The sequence below is a fragment of the Equus asinus genome, chromosome 2 (genome assembly GCF_041296235.1).
Source record: "Equus asinus isolate D_3611 breed Donkey chromosome 2, EquAss-T2T_v2, whole genome shotgun sequence".
NCBI lineage: Eukaryota > Metazoa > Chordata > Mammalia > Perissodactyla > Equidae > Equus > Equus asinus.
The window spans coordinates 35,029,553-35,054,519 of record NC_091791.1 but is presented as its reverse complement, the minus strand read 5'-3'; the positions used below and the strand labels follow the sequence as shown (position 1 = coordinate 35,054,519).

Below are 24,967 nucleotides of genomic sequence, written 5' to 3'. Positions count from 1 at the left end.
AGGACTAGTTTTCCTAGTAATCAGTTTAATATTATTCCTTATAATTAAATTGGGAATCAAATGTGTTTCTAAACTACTCTCTAAACTGTATCAATGACTCAACAACTCCCTCTCTGAAGTCACAAAGGGCCTCCAACCCACTTTGAGACACAAGTGTCTCTGTTTTATTTGATGGTCCCCCTACACTGACTCCATTCAGCAGGAAGTAGCAAGACAGACAATGACTACCCTGATCCCATTACCAACATATGATTCTGCTGGGTTACAACTGACAGCAGGGAATTCTTGGTGCCACTCATGTAAGCAGTAATCTTTACTACATATGTTAAAGCTTTTGTTCTTATTATCTTTAAACTAAATCAGTATATAGGGCATTGAACAGGTCTCTGATGCATGTTCAGGCTCTTGAAAACAGGAACATTGATCACAGGGGAGGAAAAACAGAAGATTATTGGGAAGTTAGACCAGACCTTGAAGGCCCACCTGGAGACCAGATGTCTGAACAAACTGCATTCCAAAAATAGTTTGATGCATGCCTGCACATGCTCTCCCCTATATAACTTGCCTGTAGTCTTTGTTCTGGGAAGATGGGTTTTGAGGACGCTGGTACACCATCTTCTGTTTTTGCTTGCTATCATGAATAAACCCTTTCTATTCCACTGACTTGCCTCCTGACTTATTGGTTAGTCTCATGGCAAGCAGAACAAGTCCATTGCTTGGTAACAATACTATCAAGACACAAAATGAGAAAGAGGAAAATAGCTCACAGAAAAACAATTTTTCCTATTTTTTGTCCTTTTTTTGAGAAAGATTAGCCCTGAGCTAACATCTGCTGCCAATCCTCCTCCTTTTGCTGAGGAAGACTGGCCCTGAGCTAACGTCCGTGCCCATCTTCCTCTAGTTTATATGTGGGACACCTGCCACAGCATAGCTTGTCAAGCCATGCCATGTCTGCACCCAAGATCCAAACTGGCTAACCCTGGGCCACTAAAGTGGAACGTGCAACTTAAAAGCTGCACCACCAGGCCAGCCCCAAAAGAATTTTAACAAAAAGTAAATAAATATCTTTCGCTAATATTTTTGAAGATGTAGATATCTACTGATTTAAGGTGCTTGGTTTACTGCGGGATTTTGATGACTAGGTTCACTTTGTGAACTTAGGAGGTGCCTCACTGCCATTTTCTGGAGGGAGTCTCCAAGGAAAAACACAGGCCTGAAGGACAAAAAGGAGGACAAGGACCCCTTGGTCAGGACACAGGCTGAGACAGCTGTACCCAGGCTTCTTAGGGAACTGAGGAATAGATCACATCCTCTAGCCAGGAACTCTCCTTTTAGATCCATGGGAAATGTGGGTGAGGAATAGAGGAGGAGAAAGATCTTGGCAGCTAAGGGGAGTGTCTAAGCAGAGAGGCAGGGAACCCTCCTGTCCAGAGGAAGCAACACGCTCTACAGATAGACAAGGGAACAATGCTCACTGACAAATGCTCCCCCTTAATCATTAAGTGCCTGAGGATCCAGTTGGAAGCTCAAGATTAATTGTTGTTTATGTGATTATTTTCAGTCTGCAACCTTCTGACTGGAAATCATGAGAATTCCTTCAGACACCTTACCATTCAAGCAATTATCATGAGATTTTATTTCCAGGGACAAAATATGTCTCAGGGAAGATTAAATCATTCTTTCCACTTGCCCTCAAGATCTTTGAATCACTTTTTGTAGGTCTCCAGCTCTTCTCAATTTTCACAGTTCATAGGCCATTAGCTTCAGAACTTTCTAGACAACTAAACATATATCACACCTTCTTAACCCATTCTTCCACTGCTGGACACTTAGGTTGTTTCCAGATTCTGCCTGTTGTGAATAAGACTGCAATAAACATAAGAGTGTAGATATCGCTACAATATCCTGTTTTCATTTATTTTGCGTATAAACCCAGAAGTTAAGTGCTGGATAATATGGTAGTTCTAGTTTTAGTTTTTTGAGGGAGATCCGTAATGTTTTCCATAGTGGCTGCACCAATTTACATTCCCGCCAACAGTGCACAAGCATTCCCTTTCCTCCACATCCTCGCCAACACTTATCTCTTGCTTTTTGGATGATAGCCGTTCTATCGAGTGTGAGGTGATATCTCATTGTAGATTTGATTTGCCTTTCCCTAATGATTATGGATGTTGAGCATCTTTTCATGTAGCTATGGTTGTTTTTATGTCTTCTTTTGAAAAGAAATATCTACTCAATTCCTCTGCCCATTTAAAAAATTATTTTATTGAAGTCATGATAGTTTATAAAGTTGTGACATTTCAGTTGTACATTATTATTTGTCAGTTGCCATTTAAATGTGCCCCTTTACCCCTTATGCCCACTCCCCAAACTCATCCCCCTTTGGTAAGTGCTAATCTGTTGTTCTTGTCCATGTCTTTGTTTATCTTCCACATATGAGTGAAATCATGTGGTGCTTGTCTTTCTCTGACATTTCAATTAACATAATATCCTCAATGTCCATGCATGTTGCTTCAAATGGGACAATTTTGTCTTTTTTGTGGCCGAGTAGTATTCCATTGTGTATATATACACCACATCTTCTTTATACAGTCATCAGTTGATGGGCTTTTGGGTTGCTTCCATGTCTTGGCTATTGTGAATAACGTTGCAATGAACATAGGGGTTCCTAAGTCTCTTTGAATTGTTGATTTCAAGTTCTTTGGATAAATTCCCAGTAGTGGGATAGCTGGGTCATATGATATTACTATTTTTAATTTTTTCAGAAATCTCCATAGTGTTTTCCATAGTGGCTGCATCAGTTTGCATTCCCACCAGTGGTGTATGAGGCTTCCTTTCTTCCCACATTCTTTCCAACACTTGATTTTTTTGTCTTGGTAATTATAGCCATTCTAACAGGTGTAAGGTGGCATCTCATTGCAGTTTTGATTTGCATTTCCCTAATGATTAGTGATGTTGAACAGCTTTTCATGTGTCTATTGGCCATGTGTATATATACTTTGGAAAAATGGCTGTTCATATTGTCTGCCTACTTTTTGATTGGGTTGCTTGTTTTTTTGTTGTTGAGTTGTGTGAATTCTTTGCATATTTTGGAGATTAACCCCTTATTGGATATATGATTTGCAAATATTTTCTCCCTGTTGCTGGGTTGTCTTTTTGTTTTGCTCCTGATTTCCTTTGCCTTGCAGAAGCTCCTTAGTCTGATGAAGTCCCATTTGTTTATTTTTTCTTTTGTTTCTCTTGCCCGAGTAGACATGGTATTTGAAAATATCCTTCTAAGACTGATGTCAGAGTGTACAGCCTATATTTTCTTCTAGGAGTTTTATGGTTTCACATCTTGTCTTTAACCCATTTTGGGTTAACTTTTGTGTATGGCAAAACAAATTGTCTACTTTCATTCCTTTGCATGTGGCTGTCTAGTTTTCCCAACATCTTTTATGGGATAGACTTTCCTTTCTCCATTTTATGTTCCTTGCTCCTTTGTCGAAGATCAGCTATTTGTAGATGTATAGTTTTATTTCTGGGCTTTCAGTTCTGTTCCATTGACCTGTGTCTGTTTTTGTACCAGTACCATGTTGTTTTGACTACAATAGCTTTGTAGTATATTTTGAAGCCAGGGATTGTGATGCCTCCAGCTTTGTTCTTTTTTTTCTTAGGACTGCTTTGGCTATTCAGGTTCTTCTGTTGCCTCATACAAATTTTAGAATTCTTTGTTCTGTTTCTGTGAAGAATGTCACTGGGATTCTGACTAGGATTGCACTGAATCTGTAGATTGCTTTAGGGAATTTGGATATTTTAACTGTGTTTATTCTACCAATCCATCTTCATGGAATATCTTTCCATTTCTTTATGTCATCATCTATTTCTTTCAATAATGGGTGATAGTTTTCATTGGATAGGTCTTTCACCTCCTTGGTTAAATTTATTTCTAGATTTTTTGTTGCAATCGTAAATGGGAGTGTATTCTTGAATATTCTTTCTGTTAGTTTGTTATGAGAGTATGTAAATGTGACTTATTTTTGTAAGTTGATTTTGTACCCTGCCACTTTTCTGTAGTTGTTGATTACTTCAAGCAGTTTTCCAATGGATTCTTTAGGGTTTTCTATATTTAGGATCATACCATCTGCAAACAGTGAGAGTTTCACTTCTTTCTTGTCAATTTGGATAACTTTTATTTCTTTTTCTTGCCTAATTGCTCTGGCCAAACCCTCCAGTACTATGTTAAACAAGAGTGGTGAGAGTGGGCACCCTTGCCTTGTTCCTGCTCTCAGAGGGATTGCTTTGAGTTTTTCCCCATTGATTATGATGTTGGTTATGGGTTTGTCATATATGTCCTTTACTATGTTGAGGTAGTTTTCTTCTATCCCATTTTATTGAGAGTTTTTATCATAGATTGATGTTGAATCTTGTCAAATGCTTTTTCTGCAATAGGTCATCTCATCTATTGAGATTGTTATGTTGTTTTTATTCCTCACTTTGTTAATGTGGTGTCACATTCATTGATTTGTGGATGTTGAACCTGAGTCCATGGCATAAACCCCACTTGATCGTGTTTCATGATCCTTTTAATGCATGGCTGTATTCAGTTTGTCAATATTTTGTTGAGGATTTTTGCATCTATGTTCACCACCAATATTGCCCTATAATTTTCCTTCTTTATGTTGCCCTATCTGGCTTTGGAACAGGGTGATGTTGGCCTGGTAAAATGAGTTAGGAAGTGTTCTGTCTTCAATATTTTTGGAATGGTTTGAGAAGAATAGGTGTTAAATCTTCTTTGAATGTTTGGTAGAATTCTCCAGAGAAGCCATCTGGTCCTGGGCTTTTGTTTTTTGATTAGTGTTTCAATCTCTTTACTTGTGATTGGTCTATTCAGATTCTCTATTACCTCTTGATTCAGTTTTGGGAGGTTCTGTGAGTCTAAGAATTTATCTATTTCTTCTAGATTGTCCAATTTGTTGGCATAGAGTTTTTCACAGTATTCTCTTATATCTTTAGTATTTCTGTGGTATCCTTTGGAATTTCTCCTCTTTTGTTTCTAATTTTGTTTATTTGAGCTTTCTCTCTCTTTTCTTAGTGAGTCTGGCTAAGGAGTTTTTCAGTTTTGTCTATATTCTCAGTAACAAGCTCTTAGCTGTTGATTCTTTCTACTGTTTTTTTTTGGGCTATTTCATTAATTTCTGCTGTGGTTTTTCTTATTTTCCTCTTTCTGCTGACTTTTGACTTCGTTCTTCTTTTTCTACTTCTGTTAGGTGTAGTTTAAGATTACTTATTTGAGACTTTCCTTGTTTCTTAAGGTGATCCTGTATTGCTATGAATTTCCCTCTTAGGACTGCTTTTTCTGTATTCCATATAAGTTGGTATGATGTATTTTCATTTTCATTTGTCTCCAGATATTTTTTGATTTCTCCTTTAATTTCTTCATTGATCCATTGGTTGTTCAGTAGTATGTTGTTTGGTTTCCACTTATTTGTCACTTTCCCTGCTTTTTTCTTGTAGTTGATTACAGTTTCATAGCATTATGTTTGGAAAAGTTGATTGATATGATTTCAATCTTCCTAAATTTATTGTGGCTTGCCTTGTTTCAGAGCATGTGGTCTATCTTTGAGAATGTTCCATGTGCACTTGAGAAGGATGGGTATTCTGCTATTTTTTGATGGAGAGTTCTATATATATATATCCATTAAATCCATTTGTTCTGTTTTTTCACTTAATTTCACTATTCCCTTGTTGACTTTCTGTTTGGATGATCTATCCATTGATGAAAGTGGGGTGTTGAAGTGTTCTACTGTTATCCTGTCACCGTTAATGTTTCCTTTTAGTTCTGTTAATAGTTGTTTTATGTACTTTGGTGTTCCTGTGTTAGTTGCACATATATTTATAAATGTTATGTCCTCTTGGTGGAGTGTCCCTTTTATCATATACTGCCTGTCTTTGTCTCTCATTGACTTTTTTATCTTGAAGTCTACTTTGTCTGATATAGGTATGGCAACATCTGCTTTCTTTTGTTTGCCATTAGCTTGGAGTGTCATCTTCTATCCCTTCATTCTGAGCCTGTGTTTGTCTTTAGAGTTGAGACATGTTTTCTGGCGGCAGCATCTTGTTGAGTCTTGTTTTTTAATCCATCTAGCCACTCTCTGTCTTTTGATTGGAGAATTCAATATGTTTACATTTAGAGTGATTATTGATACATGAGGGCTTAATACTGCCATTTTTATTGCTTGTTTTCCAGTTCTCTCTATTTCCCTTGTTTCTTTTCCAGTGCATTTCTGACTGCCAATTCAGTTTGGTGATTCTCTATGATGGTTTTCTCAGTTTTATCTTTATGTATCATTTGTGTCTCTCTTCTGATTTTTTGTTTAGTTGTTACCATGAGGTTTGTATAAAAGACTTCATAGATGAGATAGTCAATTTTCTGATAGCCTCATATCTCGTTAGTCTAAGCAGGTTCCATCCCTTACCTCTTTCCCGTTTAAGTCATTGTTGTCACAACTTAGTCCGTTTTGCATTGTGAGTTTGTGATTAAAACGAAATGATTATAATTATTTTTGATGATGTCCTTCCCTTTATCTTTAATGCTCAAATTAAGTGTTTGCTAACCTGTTCTGATAGAGAGCTACACTTTTCTACGTTTGTCTATGTATCTCCTTGCTCCAGGCTTTGTAAACCATTTCTTTTTTCTTTTTCAAGTATGAGGGCCTTCTTGATCATTTCTTGTAGAGAAGTCTTGCAGTGATCAACTTCCTCTGCTTTTGTTTATCTGGGAAATTTTTTATTTCTTCATCACATCTGAAGGATGGTTTTGCTTCATAGAGTATTCTTGGTTGAAAGTTTTTGTACTTTGGTATTTTGAATATGTCATTCCACTCTCTCCTATCCAGTAAGGTTTCTGTTGAGAAATCCACTGAAAGTCTGATAGGGGTTCTTTTGTAGATTATTATCTTCTGCCTTGCTGCCCTTAATATTATTTCTTTGTCATTGACTTTTGCCAGTTTTACTAATATATGCCTTGGACAATGTCTTTTTGTATTTATGCAATTAGGAGTTCTATTAGCTTCATTTAAGTGTTATTTTAGACCCTTCCCCAGGTTTGGGAAGTCCTCCACTATTATTTCTTTGAACAAGCTCTCTGCTCCTTTCTCGCTCCCTCTTCCCCCTGGAATATACTGCATTTCCTAATTGAGTCAGATATTTCTCAGATAACTTCTTCATTTCTTTTTAGTTTTTGTTCTCTCTCTTCCTCCACCTGAAGCATTTCTATATTTATGTCCTCTAAGTTACCAATTCTGCCCTCCATAATATCAGTTCTGTTTTTTAAGGATTCCAGATATTTTTTATCTCATTCATTGCATTCTTTGTCTCCAACGTTTCTGATTTTCTTATAGTTTCAATCTCTTTTGTGAAGAATTCCCTCAGCTCATTAATTTTATTCCTCAGTTCGTGGAACTGTCTTGCTGAGTTTTCTTGTATCTCATTGAGTTTCCTTATGATAATTATTTGAATTTGCTGTCCTTTAGATTGTAGATTTCTATGACTTCAGGATTGGTTTCTGGGTGCTTGTCATTTCTTTCTATCTGGTGTGTTAATATGTTTCTGCATGCTGTTTGGTGGGGTGGACCTTTACCGTCTCATAGTGGTAGTATTTGGTGGCAGATTCCACCTGCCAGCACTGGGGTGAGGGCAGGAGCTGTGTTTTCTGAGCCCGCTATGACATCTGGCAGTTGTGTCCATGATTTGGAGGCTGTGCTGATAGAGCTCTTTGTGTCTGGCCACTGTGCTTTATACACATAGGCACAGGGTCTCTGGTGGGAATTCCCTGCCTGGGCTGACTGGCTGAGCTGATGCCCTAGGTGGGATGTGTGTGGGGGGGCTTCTTTCCTGCCCATACTCCTGCTCTGTACTCATTGGCTGCATGTCTGGGCTGCTTTGCTTGGTAAGGGAGACCCTGCTGTTACTTTGCCACCTCAGTGTGGATCTTTCCTGCAGGTGGGAGGCAATTCCTAGAGCAAAAGCTCTCCTGCAGAGGGCTGCCTTCTCCTCCTTCTCCTCTCAGAGTTGCACACTGGCCACTGTATAGGTTCCAGGTATAGTTCGCTGCCTCTGGAAAGGGAGAGGAGATCTTCCTACTTCCTTCCATCATCTCCTAGGGGTTCCAGCACCCCCACTTTCAGATGTATGGCTGCATGGATCTCTCAGACATCTGTTGTGTTGTGTGTATGTCTTCTGTTGATTTATGAGTGTCTTTTTCATTATATCTTAGAGGAGAGAAACTAAGGGAAGAGCTCATTCTGACACGATGCTGACATCACTCTCCCTCTGCTCATTTTTGTTATTGAGTTGTATGAATTCTTTATATATTCTGGATATGAAGCCCTTATCAAATATGTGTTGTGCAAATATTTTCTCCCATTCTATAGACTGCCTTTTCATTTTTTTGATTCCCTCTTTTGTTGTGCAAAAGCTTTTTATTTTGATGTAGTCTCACTTATTTATTTCTTCTTTCATTGCTTGTGCCTTTAGCATCATATCTAACAAATAGTTACCAAGACCAATGTCAAGGAGTATTTTCTCTATGTTTTCTCTAGGGATTTTACAACATCAGGTCTTACATTTAAGTCTTTAATTCATTCTGAGCTAATTTTTGCAAGTGATGTATGATGGGAGTCCAATTTCATTTTTATGTATGTGAATATTCAATTTTATTAACTCTATTTATTGAGGAAAGTATCCTTGCCCCATTGAGTATTTTTGACCCCCTTGTCAAATACTAATTGAGTATATATACATGGGGTTATTTCTGGGCTCTTGATTTCATTTCATTGCACTATGTGTCTGTTTTATGCCAGTACCATACTGTTTTGATTACTATAGATTTGTAATATAGTTTGAAATCAGGAAGTGTGATATCTCCAGATTTGTTCTTCCTTTCTCAAGCTTTCTTTGGCTATTTGGGAACTTTTGTAGTTCTGTACAAATTTTAGAATTCTTTTTTCTATTTCTGTGGAAAATATCATTAGAAATTTGAGAGAGATGGTGTGGAATCTATAGATGGCTTTGAGTAGTATGGATGCTTTAAAAATATTCATTCATTCTGATCCATGAACATCTGATATCTTTCCCTCTGTTTGTGTCCTCTTCAGTTACTTTCATCAATCCATTATGCATTTCAATGTATAGATTTTATACTTCCTTGGTTAAATTTATTCTTAAGTATCTTATTGTTTTTCATCTTATTGTGAATGATTCTTTTCTTTATTTCTTTTTCATATATTTTATTGTTAATGTCTAGAAATTCAACTGATTTCTGTGTGTAGGATTTATATACTGCAACTTTACTGAATTTGTCAATCATACCTAACAATTTTTTTGTTGAGCTTTTACGATTTTCTATAAGTAAGATTATATCATTTGCAAATAAAGACAATTTTACTTCTTCCTTTCCAATTAAGGTGCCTTTCATTTCTCTATATTGCCCGATTATTCTAGCTGGTATTACTTGTAATGTGTTCAGTAAGAGTTGTTAGAATGGATACCTTTGTCTTGTTTTTGATATTAGAGGAAACTCTTTCAACCTTTCACCATTGAGTATGAGGTTAACTGTGGAATTGTCATATATGGCCTTTATTGTGTTGAGGTATGTTTCCTCTATACTCAATTTGTTGAGAGTTTTTATCATAACAGAATGTTGAATTTTGTCAAATGCATTTTCTGCATCTATTGAGATGATCATATAATTTTTATCATTCACTCTATTAATGTGGTGCATAACACTTATTAATTTACATGTTGAGCCATCCTTGCATCCCAAGGATAAACCCCCCTCGATCATGGAGAATGATCCTTTTAATCAGCTGTTGAATTTGTTTTGCTCGTACTTCATTCAGAATTTTGCATCTGTATTCATAAGGAATATCGACGTGTAGTTTTCTTTTCATAGTGTCCTCATCTGATTTTGGTATCAGGGCAAGAATCTCAAACATAAAATGAGTTTAAGAGTGTTCCCTCCTCTTCACTTTTTGGAAGAGTTTGAGAAGGATTGGCATTAATTCTTCTTTAAATATTTAGCAGAATTCACCACTGAAGTCATCTGGTCATGGGCTTTTCTTTGTTGGGAAGTTTTTGATTACTGATTTTTGTGTTGATCCCAGCTTATTGATAGAGATGCTCTCAGTTAAGAATGCCTGAAGCACTTGCCTGGGCCCATATAACTTGTAGTGAGCCCCATAGACATTTACCCCACCAGGCCAATGTTGTGGCCAGACCAACCCTTCTGTTTCATCCTCTTATTGCAGGATGCACTTCAGCAAAAACCACTAGGGAAGTTTGAGGAACAAGACTTATTACTCACAGGTACTGGAAGGTACATGGCATACTTGAGGGTCACACAACAATGTTGCAGGCAGAGAAAGAGAGAAAGAAAGCCAGGACCTGGGGCCCTGCCTTTATTGGAGTGCAAGGGCATGGTGTCTGGGGTTTTTAAGGGTCACTCATTATTGGCTAATTTGAAACATAAGAGCGAAAAACAGGTTGTGGGAGACTGGAGGCAGGGTCACCCAAATGGTCAATTATCTAAGTTGCCCAGGGTTTTCTGAAAAGAGAAATTCATGAGTGTGGGGGATCTAGTTCCTTATTCGGTTGTTTTACTAGTGGCTGTGTCATACAGCTGGCGATATGTTTATTCTAGATAGGTGGATCTTGAAATGGATGCCTCAGCAATCAATAGGTTCATCTCAGGGACATACATTGCATTGATTTAACCTCCTTACCCATTTATGGTCTGTTCATATGTTCAATCTCTTCCTGATTTGGTCTTGGCACATTGTATGATTTTAGGAATTTATCCATTTCTTCTAGGTTATCCAAATTGTTGGCATATAATTGTTTATCTATAATTGTTTATAGTAGTCTCTTATGATCCTATGTATTTATGTTATGTCAGTTGTAATATCTCCTCTTTCATTTCTGATTTTATTTTTTGTCTTTTTTTTTTCTTAGTCTAGCTAAAGGTTTGTCAATTTTGTTGATCTTTCCAAAAAAATCATTATCCATTTCATCGATCTTTTCTATTGTTTTTCTTTTCTCCATTTGATTTTTTTTCTACCCTGATCTTTGTTTTCTCCTTCCTTCTGCTAACTTTGATCTGAGTTTGTTCTTTTTCTAGTTCCTGAGGTGCAAAGTTAGGTTGTTTGAGACCTCTATTATTTCTTAATATATGAATTTTCTCTAGAAACTTTCTTCTTAGAATTGCTTTTGCAGTACCACATAGCTTTTGGTATGTGGCATTTCCATTTTCGTTTTCTTTCAGGTTTTTTTTAAATTTTCTTTTTGATTTCTTCTTTGCCTCATTGGCTGTTTGGAAGTATGATGCTTAATTTCCAACTGTTTGTAGATTTTTCAGGATTCCTCTTGATGATTTCTAGTTTCATGCCATTGTGTTCAGAAAAGATACTTGCTATGATTTTGATCTTCTTAAATTGACTGACTCATTTTGTCACCTATCATATGATCTATCCTGCAAATATTCTGTGCATGCTTGAGAAAAATGTATATTCTACTGCTGTTGGATGGAATGTCTTATGTTTCTCTTAGGTCCATTTAGTCTAAAGCATGGTTCAAGGGGCCGGCCCAGTGGCATAGTGGTTAAGCTTGCATGCTCTGCTTCGGGTTCCATTGGTTCTCAGGTTTGGATCCCAGGCACAGACCTCACATCACTCATCAAGCCTTGCTGTGCTGGCATACCACATACAAAATAGAAGAAGATTGCCAAGGATTTTAGCTCAGGGACAATCTTCTTCACCAACAAAAAAAGTATTGTTCAAGGCCCATGTTTCCCTGTAATTTTCAGTCTAGATGATCTATCCATTGCTGAAAGTGGAGTGTTGAAGTCCCCTTCTTTTATTGTACTGTTATTTATTTCTCCCTTCAGATCTGTTACTATTTGCTTAGTATGTGTTGCTGTTACAATGTTGCATGAGTATATATTTATGTTAGTTGTATCTTTTCTATTGAGATATATTTGGCACAAAACATTATATTAGTTTCAGTTGTTCAACATAATGATTTGATATTTGCATACATTGCAAAATGTCACTACACCAAGTCTAGTTAAAATCCATCACCACCCATAGTTATAAATTTTTTCTTGTGATGATGTTATATTTTCTTGATGAATTTACCCCTTTATCATTCTATAATGACCTTCTTTGTCTCCTGTTACCATTTTAGGATTAATGTCTATTCTGTCTGAATGAAGTGTAACTACCCTTGCTCTCTTTTGACTTATACTTGCAGGGAAAATCTTTTTCCATACCTTCACTTTGACCCTGTGTGTACTTAAAACTGAAGTGAGTCTCCTATGAGTGGTGTATCCTAGGGTCTTTTTTCCCCCTAATCCGTCCAGACACTCTGTGTCTTTTTATTGGCAAATTTGACCCATTTACCTTTAGAGTAATTATAGATATGTAGGGACTTACTAATGCCATCTTAATTGCTTTCTGGTTGTTTTGTAGTATTTCTTTTTCCTTTTTGACTCTCTTTCTGCCTTCCTTTCTGAAATGGTTATTTTCCATGGTGATATGCTCTGATTCTCTTGTGTTTATCTCTTATAAATCTACTATAGGTTTTAGCTTTGTGGTTACCATGAAACTTACATAAAACCTCTTATAGATGTAACAGTCTTTTTATGCTGATAACATAACAACTTTACTTTAATGTCACTATTTGCCTCTTTTTATATTGTATAGTCATTAACAAATTACAGAAGCTATAGTTATTTGGATATCTTGCCCTTTAGCCTTTATATTATAGTTAAGTGGTTAACACACTACCATATTACAGTATTAGATTTTTCCAAATTTGATTATATATTTGTATTTATTAGTGTGTTATATATTTTCATATGTTTTCATGTTAATTGTTAGCATCATTTCCTTTCAGCTTGAAGAACTCCTTTCAGTCTTTCTTGTAAGGCAGATCTAGTGTTGATGATTCCCTCAGCTTTTGTTTGTCTGGGAACACCTTTATTTCTCCTTTATTTCTGAAAAATACTTTGTTGGATAGAGTATTCTTGTGGCAATTTTTCTCTCTCAGCAGTATGAAAGTATCATCTCATTCTCTCCTGGCATGTAAAGTTCCTGCTGAGAAATTTGCTGATAACCTAATTGGTTTTTTTTTTTTGGTAGGTTACAATACTTTGTTCCCTTGCTGCCTTTACGATTTTCTCTTTGCTTTGATTTGTGATAGTTTTATTATATTGTGTCTTGGAGAAGATAGTTTGGATTGAAAAATGGGGTGATTTGTTATCTTCATGATCTTGGATGTCCAAATCTCTGCCCAGTTATGGAAAGCTTTTGACCACTATTTCCTTAAATAAACTTTCTACATCCTTCTTCCTCTCTTTTCTTTCTGGCATTCTAATGACATAATTTTTTTTTATGGTGTCCCATAGATCATGTATGGTTTATTCATTCTTTTTTCTATTTTTTTCCTGTGATGGGATTATTTCAATGTTCCTATCCTTTATAGCGATATTTTTTTGCTGTTTGTCTATTCTGCTATTGATGTTCTCTATTGAACTTTTCATTTCACTCATTGAATTTTTCAGCCCCAAAATTTCTCTTTGCCTTTCAAAAAAGACTTCTATCTTTTTGTTTAATTTCTCATTTTGATCCTGTATTGCTTTCCTGGTGCTGTTGAATTGATTTTCTGTGTTTTATTGTAGCTCACTGCATTTCCTTAAAACAGCTATTTGGAATTCTTTATTGGGTAAATCATAGATCTCCATTTCTTTGAGTTTGGTTAGTGGAAGATTATTGTTATTTTTTTTGATATGGTGTTTCTTTGATTTTTCACGTGTTTTGGAGTTTTGCATTGCTGTTTTTGCATCTAAAGTATCATTTATCTCCTCTAATTTGTACAAACTGCCTTCTGGGTAGAAACATCTCTTGTCAGTCCTGCTAAGATTCTGAGGCTTTCTCAGACCTGGTTTAGATACAGCCACTCCATGCTTGTTGCTGCTTCTTATGTCAAAATTCTTAAGCTTATATTTCTTCTCTCAACACTACAATGCACCAGGCTGGCTGTTGTTAGTAATTCTTTTGTTTCCCTGAAGATGGCAAAAGAAGTCAAGTTTATGATTTCTCCTTTGCCCACAGACACTGGCCTGATTTCTGTACATGCTATTAAGCCTTCTACAAAATCTCAGTCTCACTGCCAGCCTGGAGAACATGAACAGGGAGCAAACCACAGAGTGGGGAAGGTGTGCTTTTGGTATGCATCATACTAGATGGGCCTTTGGGCCAGTTGGGAGGATCTGTCAGGGAGGTTTCCCCAAGCTCTTGGACAAGCTTCTTGTTGGAGTTCAGAATGCAATCAACAGGAACTACATCCTCTTAATGCTTTCTTGGGATCTCATATGCCCTATCTGGTCCACCCTCCTAGTTATAGAGATCCAAATTTAATAGTCTGGGTGATGCAAGAGAAAAATGAGTCTCTTTCTCAGCATCTTCCACAACTGTGGAAGTTGGGCATTCCCTCACCCTCTCTACCTTTCCCTGTGGGAGAAATCATGGGCCATCTCATTTAGCCCTAATCTGTGCACCTTGAGGAAGTAGTGATGCTGACAGTCAAGCTATTCCTCTTACCCACTTCCATGTGTGTAAACTCCTTTTCTCCTCTAGCAGAGAGCTAGAACTCTGTGTTCTCTTGGATGCTACCTGCAGGTCATTAACAGTCTCTCCATCTCCTGATTCCGTGTTATTACCTGTGTTCTTTTTACCAAAAGAAAGATGCCAGGAGTTTGAGTTGAGCCTGTCACCTTCAGAAAATTGAATTCACTCTTCATTCAGGCTCCAGAGCTCACTGTGGAGACCCTGAGCCTTTGTTCAGTTGCCCATAATAGTTTAAATTGCATCTTAGCTTCTACCTGTGTTTTGACGGAATTGGTTTCATCTTTCACAGCCTAGATCTTTCTTGCAAAAGGAGACATCAACTGTTCTTGCTCTGAATGCTAAGAATTTTTCAATGATGTTTACTACAGTGCACATAATGTTCCTTAGCACAGGAGTGGGCATACCCAAGGTATCAGGCACTCCAGCACTTGTATCTTCTTACAGCAGGTTGGAACTTGTTGAGAGTGCTATATTTTGCTATAACTCGTGCTGAATTGCTACTGGAAAGTCCCTTGTCTCTCTGTAGATAAAGTCTTTGTTTGGTTGCCTGAAAGCAACAGCTAAGAACACCTGAACTATCAGTGCTCCTTCCACTATGTTGCACTAATATCTAGGGACAGTAAGACTAGCATTTCCAGTATTAGAGGCACTGCCTGCCCAGTGACATCTGTTTAAACGGCCGCGGTATCCTAACCGTGCAAAGGTAGCATAATCACTTGTTCTCTAAATAGGGACTTGTATGAATGGCCACACGAGGGTTTTACTGTCTCTTACTTCCAATCAGTGAAATTGACCTTCCCGTGAAGAGGCGGGAATAATCAAATAAGACGAGAAGACCCTATGGAGCTTTAATTAACTGATTCACAAAAAACAACATACAAACCTAACCCTCAGGGACAACAAAACTTTTGATTGAATCAGCAATTTCGGTTGGGGTGACCTCGGAGAACAAAACAACCTCCGAGTGATTTAAATCTAGACTAACCAGTCAAAATACATAATCACTTATTGATCCAAACCTTTGATCAACGGAACAAGTTACCCTAGGGATAACAGCGCAATCCTATTCCAGAGTCCATATCGACAATTAGGGTTTACGACCTCGATGTTGGATCAAGACATCCTAATGGTGCAACCGCTATTAAGGGTTCGTTTGTTCAACGATTAAAGTCTTACGTGATCTGAGTTCAGACCGGAGTAATCCAGGTCGGTTTCTATCTATTCTACACTTTTCCCAGTACGAAAGGACAAGAAAAGTAGGGCCCACTTTATAAGAAGCGCCCTCAAACTAATAGATGACATAATCTAAATCTAACTAATTTATTAACCCCACCGCCCTAGAACAGGGCTCGTTAGGGTGGCAGAGCCCGGAAATTGCGTAAAACTTAAACCTTTACACCCAGAGGTTCAACTCCTCTCCCTAACAACATGTTCATAATTAACGTTCTCCTTCTAATTGTCCCAATCCTGCTCGACATAGCATTCCTCACACTAGTTGAACGAAAAGTCTTAGGCTACATACAACTTCGCAAAGGACCCAACATCGTAGGCCCCTATGGCCTACTACAACCCATTGCCGATGCTCTCAAACTATTTATCAAAGGACCACTACAACCACTAATATCATCAACATCCATATTCATCATCGCACCAATCCTAGCCCTTACCCTGGCCTTAACCATATGAATCCCTCTACCCATAGGAGACATCAACTGTTCTTGCTCTGAATGCTAAGAATTTTTCAATGATGTTTACTACAGTGCACATAATGTTCCTTAGCACAGGAGTGGGCATACCCAAGGTATCAGGCACTCCAGCACTTGTATCTTCTTACAGCAGGTTGGAACTTGTTGAGAGTGCTATATTTTGCTATAACTCGTGCTGAATTGCTACTGGAAAGTCCCTTGTCTCTCTGTAGATAAAGTCTTTGTTTGGTTGCCTGAAAGCAACAGCTAAGAACACCTGAACTATCAGTGATCCTTCCACTATGTTGCACTAATATCTAGGGACAGTAAGACATGGTGTCTCATCAGTGGATTCTGCCATGAAACTTTTCAGCCTTTTCACAGGATTGCCACAAGCACAGATCCTTGGCAGGATGAAGTTTTTACATAGTGGCCCCTGCAGACACTAGGGTCAGTTGGTCTATCCCACACCACAGAGATCATTTAGCTAACTTCCACCAGGGACTAAACCTGTGCCTGGCTACTAGAGAAGACCATGGAATATGTATTGTAGTAGAGGAAAATAAATAATAATAAAGACCATAAAAGTTAATAGCAAAATGGCTAGCAACCTCTACATTCTAGTAAGACTGACCTGGTTCATCTCCTGAGTCTGCCACTTAAATCTTTGTGACCTGGAACAAGAAACAGGATAGGTAACAGAGCATCTCCTCAGTAGTTTGGTGGTAAAATGAGAATAATAATAGTGTGGTGGGACGAATCAAAACCTCACTCCCCCTGACAAAGATGTCTACATCCTAATCCTTGGAACTTCTGAACATGTTACTCTACATAATGAAATAGACACTGCAGATGTGGTTACATTAAGGATCATGACATGGGCAGATCATCCTGTGTTATCCAAGTGGGCTCAATGTAATCACAATGGCCCTTATAAGAGAGACATAAGAGGATAAGAATCAATAGTCAGAGATGTGATAACTGAAACAAGAGGAAGGAGTGATGCACAGAAGGAGTCATCAGCCAAGGAATACTGGCCTACAAGCTGAAAAAGGGATGGATTCTCTCCTAGAGCTTCCAGAAGGAACTAGCTTTACTGACAACTTGGTTTTAGTCCAGTGAAAGTGATATTTGACTTTTGAACTCCAGAAATGTAAGATGATAAATTTTCATCATCTTAAGCCAATAAGTTTGTGGTAATTTGTTAAGGCAATAACCAAGATTAATAAAAATACTATCTACTTCATAGACTTATGATAAAGTTTAAGTAAAATAAAACATGCAAAGTGCCAAAACCAATGTAAGGGAATAAGAAATAGAACAATTGGGAAGACTGTGATGGAGGAGAGATTATAGAATGAAGACACTTAGGTAGGCTTCATTGAGAATGTGACATTATATCAATGTACAAGACTGTGTGCTTGACCAGACCTTTGCCGTCACTTAATTAGCATATTTTCATTTGCTAATCAAGACTGTTTAAGGTATGCAATGTGGTTTTTATTTGCATTTTTGTGTTTTTAATCTGTTTCCACGTGTTTAATATCCTTTTCCATTTCCTCTTCTATCAGCTGTCTGTTGAATCATTTGCCAAAGTTTCTATTATCTTGGAGGTTTTCTAGAAATAGTTTTTAGAAGAAAAACAGCAAGTTGTAGAATAATATGTGTTATATGAGCCCAATTTCATACAGAACCACTTTTAATCCCTTGTGTATGTGTGTGTTTGTGTTCATGATATATATTATTTATGTATATATACTTATATACATATATGTATAGGTACATATCAACATCTATACATAGATATATTCTCTAAATATGATGATGTATATTTTTATCAAAACATCATGTTGTACACCTTCAATGTATACAAATTTAATTTTTTTAAATGTAAAAAAGGAAAAAAATAATATTTCGAATTTTTGTTTTGTGTTAATTTTATGTAACAGAAAAGCAGGGCCATGATTTCTAACACTTAATGTTCATTCTTTGCAATTACTTATCTCATTTGTGTACAGATTGGAGAAACACCTGTACACAATTTCTCTCACTTTCACATCCAAGCCATGAGTGACTCTACATGACACTCAACCAAGAAAGCCTTTCTGCCCTCATCTCTTTTATCCTATTTCTGTGCTTATCATTATTAGGATCAGCATGGCCTCTTTGGATTCTACGTCCTTTAATTTTTTAACCTGCATTATATACAAAAGAGAGAAAGTCTGAGAGCCAAACCAGAAAATTATAACACTTTTTCTTTAGAACGTGCAGAGGAGAAATGACTGTGGATTGGCATATATTAATGAAATTGTGAAGAGCAATATCAGTAAGATGATGGGATAAGAGGTCCTCTGGTCATATCTCCTCTCAGCAAGAATAATTTGGCAGCCATTCACAGAAAAAAAGTGCCTTTGTGTGAAGTTTGTGATCCAGCTAGGAGATTGTGAAACCCTGGTGGAATCCAAGACTGAGGAGACCCATTTTGAGAAGGCAGTTCCTGACTGCCTGACCATGGTCACAGCTACAGATCCAGAAACAGCTCTAAAACTTAAGAACTTGACTAAATCCTTATTTGTCCTTGATTTTGTCACCATCCCCATATGCCAAAAGGTCTGGCAACAGTCATGTGTACCTATGCTTTAAGTGATAGTCACACAGACCTTCGTCCTGGCTCTGAGCCCTAAAGTGGCCCATGGACAAATTTTGCCCATCTTGGCGCCAAACTGGAAGACCCTAGAGTTAAGACTATCAAACTCAGTCTGACTGTAGGTTATGAAAGTGCTCTGCAAATGAGCTCTAGCCCCTCTCAGCCTACTCCTGCAAGCATTGGGATCCAGCAGAAGAATGCATGTCTGTGCTCACAAAGATGCTAAAATGGCCCTATAATCTACGCCAGTCCCCCAGCTATAGTAAGAGAGTAGTGCAGTCTTCCCAGGGACTCAGCAGGAGATACTTCCATTTCTTCCCCCTAGAGATCCTGGAAGGGCCCTATAGTAAGTTTTCCAAGCTCCAGCCATGGTGAAGGAGCAGTCCAACCTTCCCAGGGACCTGGAGGGAGACATGCCCATCCATGCCTCCAGAAACACATCTACATATTTTATTCTTGTCTGTAGATCCTAAAACAGCCCTGAGACTCAATTTTAGCCTCTTACTGCTACAGTCTAGGCCAGTCCTTCCCACCCAGGGAACAACCTAATGACCCACCCAGGGACATGGTAGAACCTCTCCTGATGACTTGGCAGGACACACACCTAGCTATGCACCCAGTAAGAAACCTACTGTCAGAAGATCAGACTGTGGACCCTAAAGCAGACCCTTGTTACATCACCACCAAACTGAACAAGGTCCTGGATGTGGTTCAATCCACCTAGGGACTAGACGGAATCAATGCCTGCCTGAGCCCCTGGTAATAAGCTCATCAACTACAGAATCCACTGCATACCCAGAAACAGGCTCATATCCAGATCTGACCCATACAACTGTGATTCCAGAGATAATTCCATAAGTATGAAGAACCAACAAGAGAAGATATTTACCTGCTGAAACCAGACTGTAAAGACTGGAATTGAAAAATTCAATATAGACCTTCAACAGGAGACTCAGTCATGCAGAAGAAAGAATCAGTGAACGTGAAGACAAGTTATTTGAACTTAGCCAGTAAGAGGAGAAAAAGAAAATTGAATGAAAAAGAGTGAAAAAAAGGCTATACAAATTACAGGACACCATTAAAACAACTAATATACTCATTATGGGAGTCCCAGAGAGAGAAGAGAGAGAGAAATGGGCAAAAAGTTTATTTAAAGAAATAATGCCTTAAATCTTTCCAATTCATGGGATAGATATGGACATCCAGATATGGAAGCTCAAAGCACTCCAGGAAGACTATTTCCCCAAGACACATTATAGTCAAATGTTACAAGTCAGAACTAGAGAAAGGATTTTAAAAGAAGCAAGAGAAAAACAACACATGACATGCAAGGAACACCCATCATGACATCAATGTGTTTCCCTGCAGAAATGTTGCAGGCCAGGATTGAGTGGGAAAATATATTCAACATGCAGAGAGAAAAACTTGCCAAGCAACAAGACTATTCCCAGCAAAACTATCCTGTAGAATTAAGGAGAGATAAAGATGTTCCAAGAGAAACAAAGCTAAGGGAGTTCATTAACTCTACATCTGCCTTACATGAAATGCTAAAGGGAACTCTTCAAGTTGAAATGAAAACATGCTATGTAACAACATGAAAACATATAAAAGTATGGCTCTCACTGGTAAAGGTAAATATATAATTAAATTAAAAATACCCTCATACTGTTGGTGGTGTGTAAATCACTTTTATCTCTGATATAAAATTTTAAAGACAATAGTATTAAAAATAACTCTAGCTACAATAATTTACAAATGAAAGTACGATATAAAAAGATGCATAGTGTGACATCAGTAGCAAACAGTGTGAGGAGAAAAGAAGTAAAAGCACAGAACTTTTGTGTGCCATTGAAAATAAGTTCTTATCAGCTTAAAATGGACTGTTATAACTAAGAGATGTTTATGTAAGCTTCATGGTAACTCCAAAGAAAGCCTATAGTACATACACAAAAGATAAGAGAAAGGAATTAAATTGTTGAAAACATATCAAATGTGACCACAATGTTGTGAAATTAGAAATCAATAACCAGAGGAAAACAGGAAAATTCTCTAATTGTGAAAATTAAACAACACATTCCTGAACAACTAATGGGTCAAGGAAGAAATCAAAAGGGAAGTCATAAAATACCTCAAGAAAAGTGAAAACGAAAACACAATATAGCAAAACTTATGGGATGCAGCAGAAGCACTCCTAACAGAGAAGTTTAAACAATAAATGTCTACATTAAGAAAAAAGAAAGATCTCAAATAAATAAGCTAATTTTATACTACAAGAACCTCAGGAAAAAATAGAATAAACTAAGCCCACAGTTAGCAGAAGGAAGAAAATAATAAAGATTTGGGCATAAAAAATGAAGACCAGAAAAACAATGGAAAAAAATCAATGAAACTAAGAGTTAGTTTTGGAAAAGATAAACAAAGCTGATAAACTTTTAGATAGACTAACCATGAAAAAAAGGGATAGAATTCAAGCATAAAGGAATAAAGAGAGAAATAATAATGATACTACAGAAATACAAAGGATCATAAAAGACTACTATGATACACACCAACAAATTGGGTAACCTAGAAGAAATGGATAAATTCTTAGAAATACACAACATACCAAGACTGAATCATGAAGAAATAGAAATTCTAAACAGAGCAATAATGACTAAGGAGATTGAAGCAACAGTCAAAACCGCCCAACAACAACAACAAAAAGCACAGGTCCAGATGGTTTCACTGGTGAATTCTACCAAAACTTTGAAGACATAATTGATGTCACTCCTTCTCAAAATCTTTCAAAAAATTGAAAAGTAAGAATCACTCCCAAATTCATTTTACAAGGGTAAGATTACCCTGGTACCAAAGACAGATAAGGACACCACAATGAAAGACCTCTGTTTTATACCACTCACAAAAATTAATTAAAAGTGGACTAAAGACTTAAATGTAGGACCTGAAACCATGAAACTCCTAGAAGAAAACATAGAGAGAAAACTCCCTGATATTGGTCTTGGCAATGACTTTTTGGATATGACACAAAAAGCACCAGCAACAAAAGCAAAAATAAACAAATGGGACTTACTGGTACACAACCTGCCTGGAAGCTTCCTGGATGTAATCTGAAACTGGACTCTGCATATGGAGGGCAAGGAGAGACTGAAGAAAAAGGCAAACAGTTTGTGATTCTGGGTGGCAGGTTTAATAAGCAAGGGAACTTAGTTATGAGGCTTGTCTAGGATGGCCACAAGATGAGTAATTTTCTGCACCTGTTCTCTAAATCTTAAACGTTTATATAGAAAGGCCTTGACTGGGTTCAGTCATGTACCTAGTCCAGATGGTCTCGATACCACATTATTATCTCAAGGCTGTGTCCTTGGGCAGCAAGCAAAGGACACATTTCAAGGACAGGGGATGGAGAAAGGAGCCTCAAATTGCCTAGGTCCACCTCACAGGCCAACTGGCAATAATGACTTGATGATTCTTCCCAAAGTGCTTAATCAAATTGAAAAGATTCTGCACAGCAAACAAATGATTCACAAAATGAAAAGGAAGCCTATGAAAGGGGAGAAAATATTTGCAAACCATAAATGTGATAAGAGGTTAATATCCAAAATATATAAGGAGGTTACACAACTTAATAGCAATAAAACAAATCAGTAGTCCTCTCCTTATCCATGATTTGACTTTATGTAGTTTCAGATACCTGTGAAAATTGCAGTCCAATAATATTAAATGGCAAATTCCAGAAATAATTCATAACTTTTAAATTGTGCACTGTTCTGAGTAGCTTGATGAAGTCTTGTGCCATCTCACTCCATCTCACCTGGCATGTAAATCATCCCTTTTTCCAGTGTAACCACTCTGTATACACGGCCCGCCGATTATTCGATTAAGAGCTGTCTTGGTTATCAGATTGACTGTTGTGGTATTGCAGTGCTTGTGTTCAAGTAACCCTTGTTTTGATGAATAATGGCCTCAAAGCACAAGAGTAGTGATGCTGGCAATTCATATATGCCAAAAAGTAGCTGTAAAGTGCTTCCTTTAAGTAAAAAGGTGAAAGTTTTTGACTTAAGGAAAGAAAAACAATGGTATGCTGAGGTTGCTAAGAACAGATAAAGAAAATGTCGTACATATCTATACAATAGGATATTATTCAGCCGTAAAAGAGAAGGAAATTCTGCCATTTGCAACCACATGGATGAACCCTGAGGGCATTACGCTGAGTTAAATAAGTCAGACCAAGAAAGACAAATCCTCTGCCAGGGATTAGAGGTGGGGGAAATGAAGAGATGTTGGTCAAAGGGTACAGACTTCAAGTTGTGAGATGCACAAATTCTGGGGATCTAATGTATAGCAGAGTAACTATAGTTAACAATACTGTATCGTATACTTGAAAGTTGCTGATAGTAGATCTTAGACATTCTCATCACAAAAAAAAGGTAACTATGTGAGGTGATAGATATGTTAACCAATCTTATTGTGGTAAACTGTTTGCAATATATACATATATCAAATCATCATGTTGTACACCTAAAATTACACAATGTTCTATGTCAAATAAATTTCCATAAAGCTGGCTAAAATTATTTTGCTGTTTAATATGGATAATCTAGTATTAATGTATGCAGTGGCCAATACAAGTGTTACACAGTATGAAGAATAGGAGGCATGTACTATGCCGTGAAATCAGGAAACTCTACTTAATGGAGGCTGGATCTTCACTGAATATTGAGGGAATGGGGTAATGGAAAGAGGAGAGGAAAGAGAAAGCATTCCTGGGAAAAGGATGAGGCAGGAAGGAGATGAACACAAAGGAGGGGGAGTTGCAGATGGCAGCATATCATCAACCAGATGGTCTGCCCATCTTCAGAGAGGAATGAAATGGAGCTGATAAGAAGGTGGCACAGAAGTAAATCCATTGGCAACCGGAGTGGTGTCGATGTCCTTTGGATCAACCACAGATTTCAGGGTAAATTTCTGTAAAATGGTGGTCAGGAATAAAAACAGCTCCATGCGGGCCAGCCCCTCTCCTGCACACATTCGTTTTCCTGAAAATAAAAAACACAGAACACAGACACTCCTTGGACAGTATGTTACTGATTGGCACAAAAAGAATAAAGAATACACAGTATTTCTTTGAGGAATGATTGTTTGGATGGATGCATGATGGATGGACGGAAGGCAGGAATGCTGGAATGATTGTTAGATATACAGACGGACAAAAGATGGACTCACATGTTATCCACCCTAACATCTTCTCTTAGCAGGTAGCCTTCATGCAAAAAGTCTTTTCTGAGTATCAGCTCTATGTCAAGTGTTTCACTAAGTATTCCACTTTATAACTGCTATTTTGGCATTTTGGGTTTCCATCAATCTTTTCCTAGTAACGCACCCATGTTTCTTGTGTTCCTTGTTCTAAGTCTGATGTTCTATGATCTTCCTTGCATTCCTCACAATTTTTATTCTCAGTTCTAGCTATACCTGCGCTTCATTAATCTTCAATATATCATACAGTTTAAAGGCTTATCTGATATTGTTCCCCTTGGCTAAGATGTGCTTTAATTACACTTCTTTTAGAAACTAGGTCAAATGTCAATTCTTACTTACAATCTTTGTGATCCCTTTAGACAGTAGATTCTCACTCTCTCTGGGGTTTCTAAGCATCATATTCATGGTTCCAATGAAACATAGATCACCTTAAATCATAATTCTCTATTTTTCTATCCTTGAAAATATGAGTTCTTGAAAGGAGGACTCAGTCCTTGTCATCTAAGTATGCACAATGCTAGATCCAAAAGCAGGCATCAAAAGTCAAAGAATGAATGTGGGCAGTACCATGACCAGAAACTCAGCACACAGTTCAGGTGCAGAGGCCCCAATATCCAAAAGGGAGACCTTGATTGTAGGAAGGTCAAGGTGCCAGGGAATCATTAAAAGGTAGTTTGTCATATTCCCAAGGTTTCCTTGACCCGCAGTTACTG

The 24,967-nt window shown here is 37.5% G+C and overlaps 1 protein-coding gene across 1 annotated transcript in view; it reads right to left on the bottom strand.

Annotated features, from left to right (window-relative positions):
• Positions 1 to 15,394: 15,394 nt before the first annotated feature.
• LOC106846094 (cytochrome P450 2C19-like) overlaps positions 15,395 to 24,967 on the bottom strand; it is a 36,001-nt gene continuing 26,428 nt past the window's right edge. Inside the window, exon 9 of the mRNA XM_014864671.3 lies at positions 15,395 to 24,034. Within this exon, the coding sequence (XP_014720157.1) occupies positions 23,853 to 24,034 (182 nt within the window). The 3' untranslated portion in view covers positions 15,395 to 23,852. The remainder of the gene's footprint in view (positions 24,035 to 24,967) is intronic.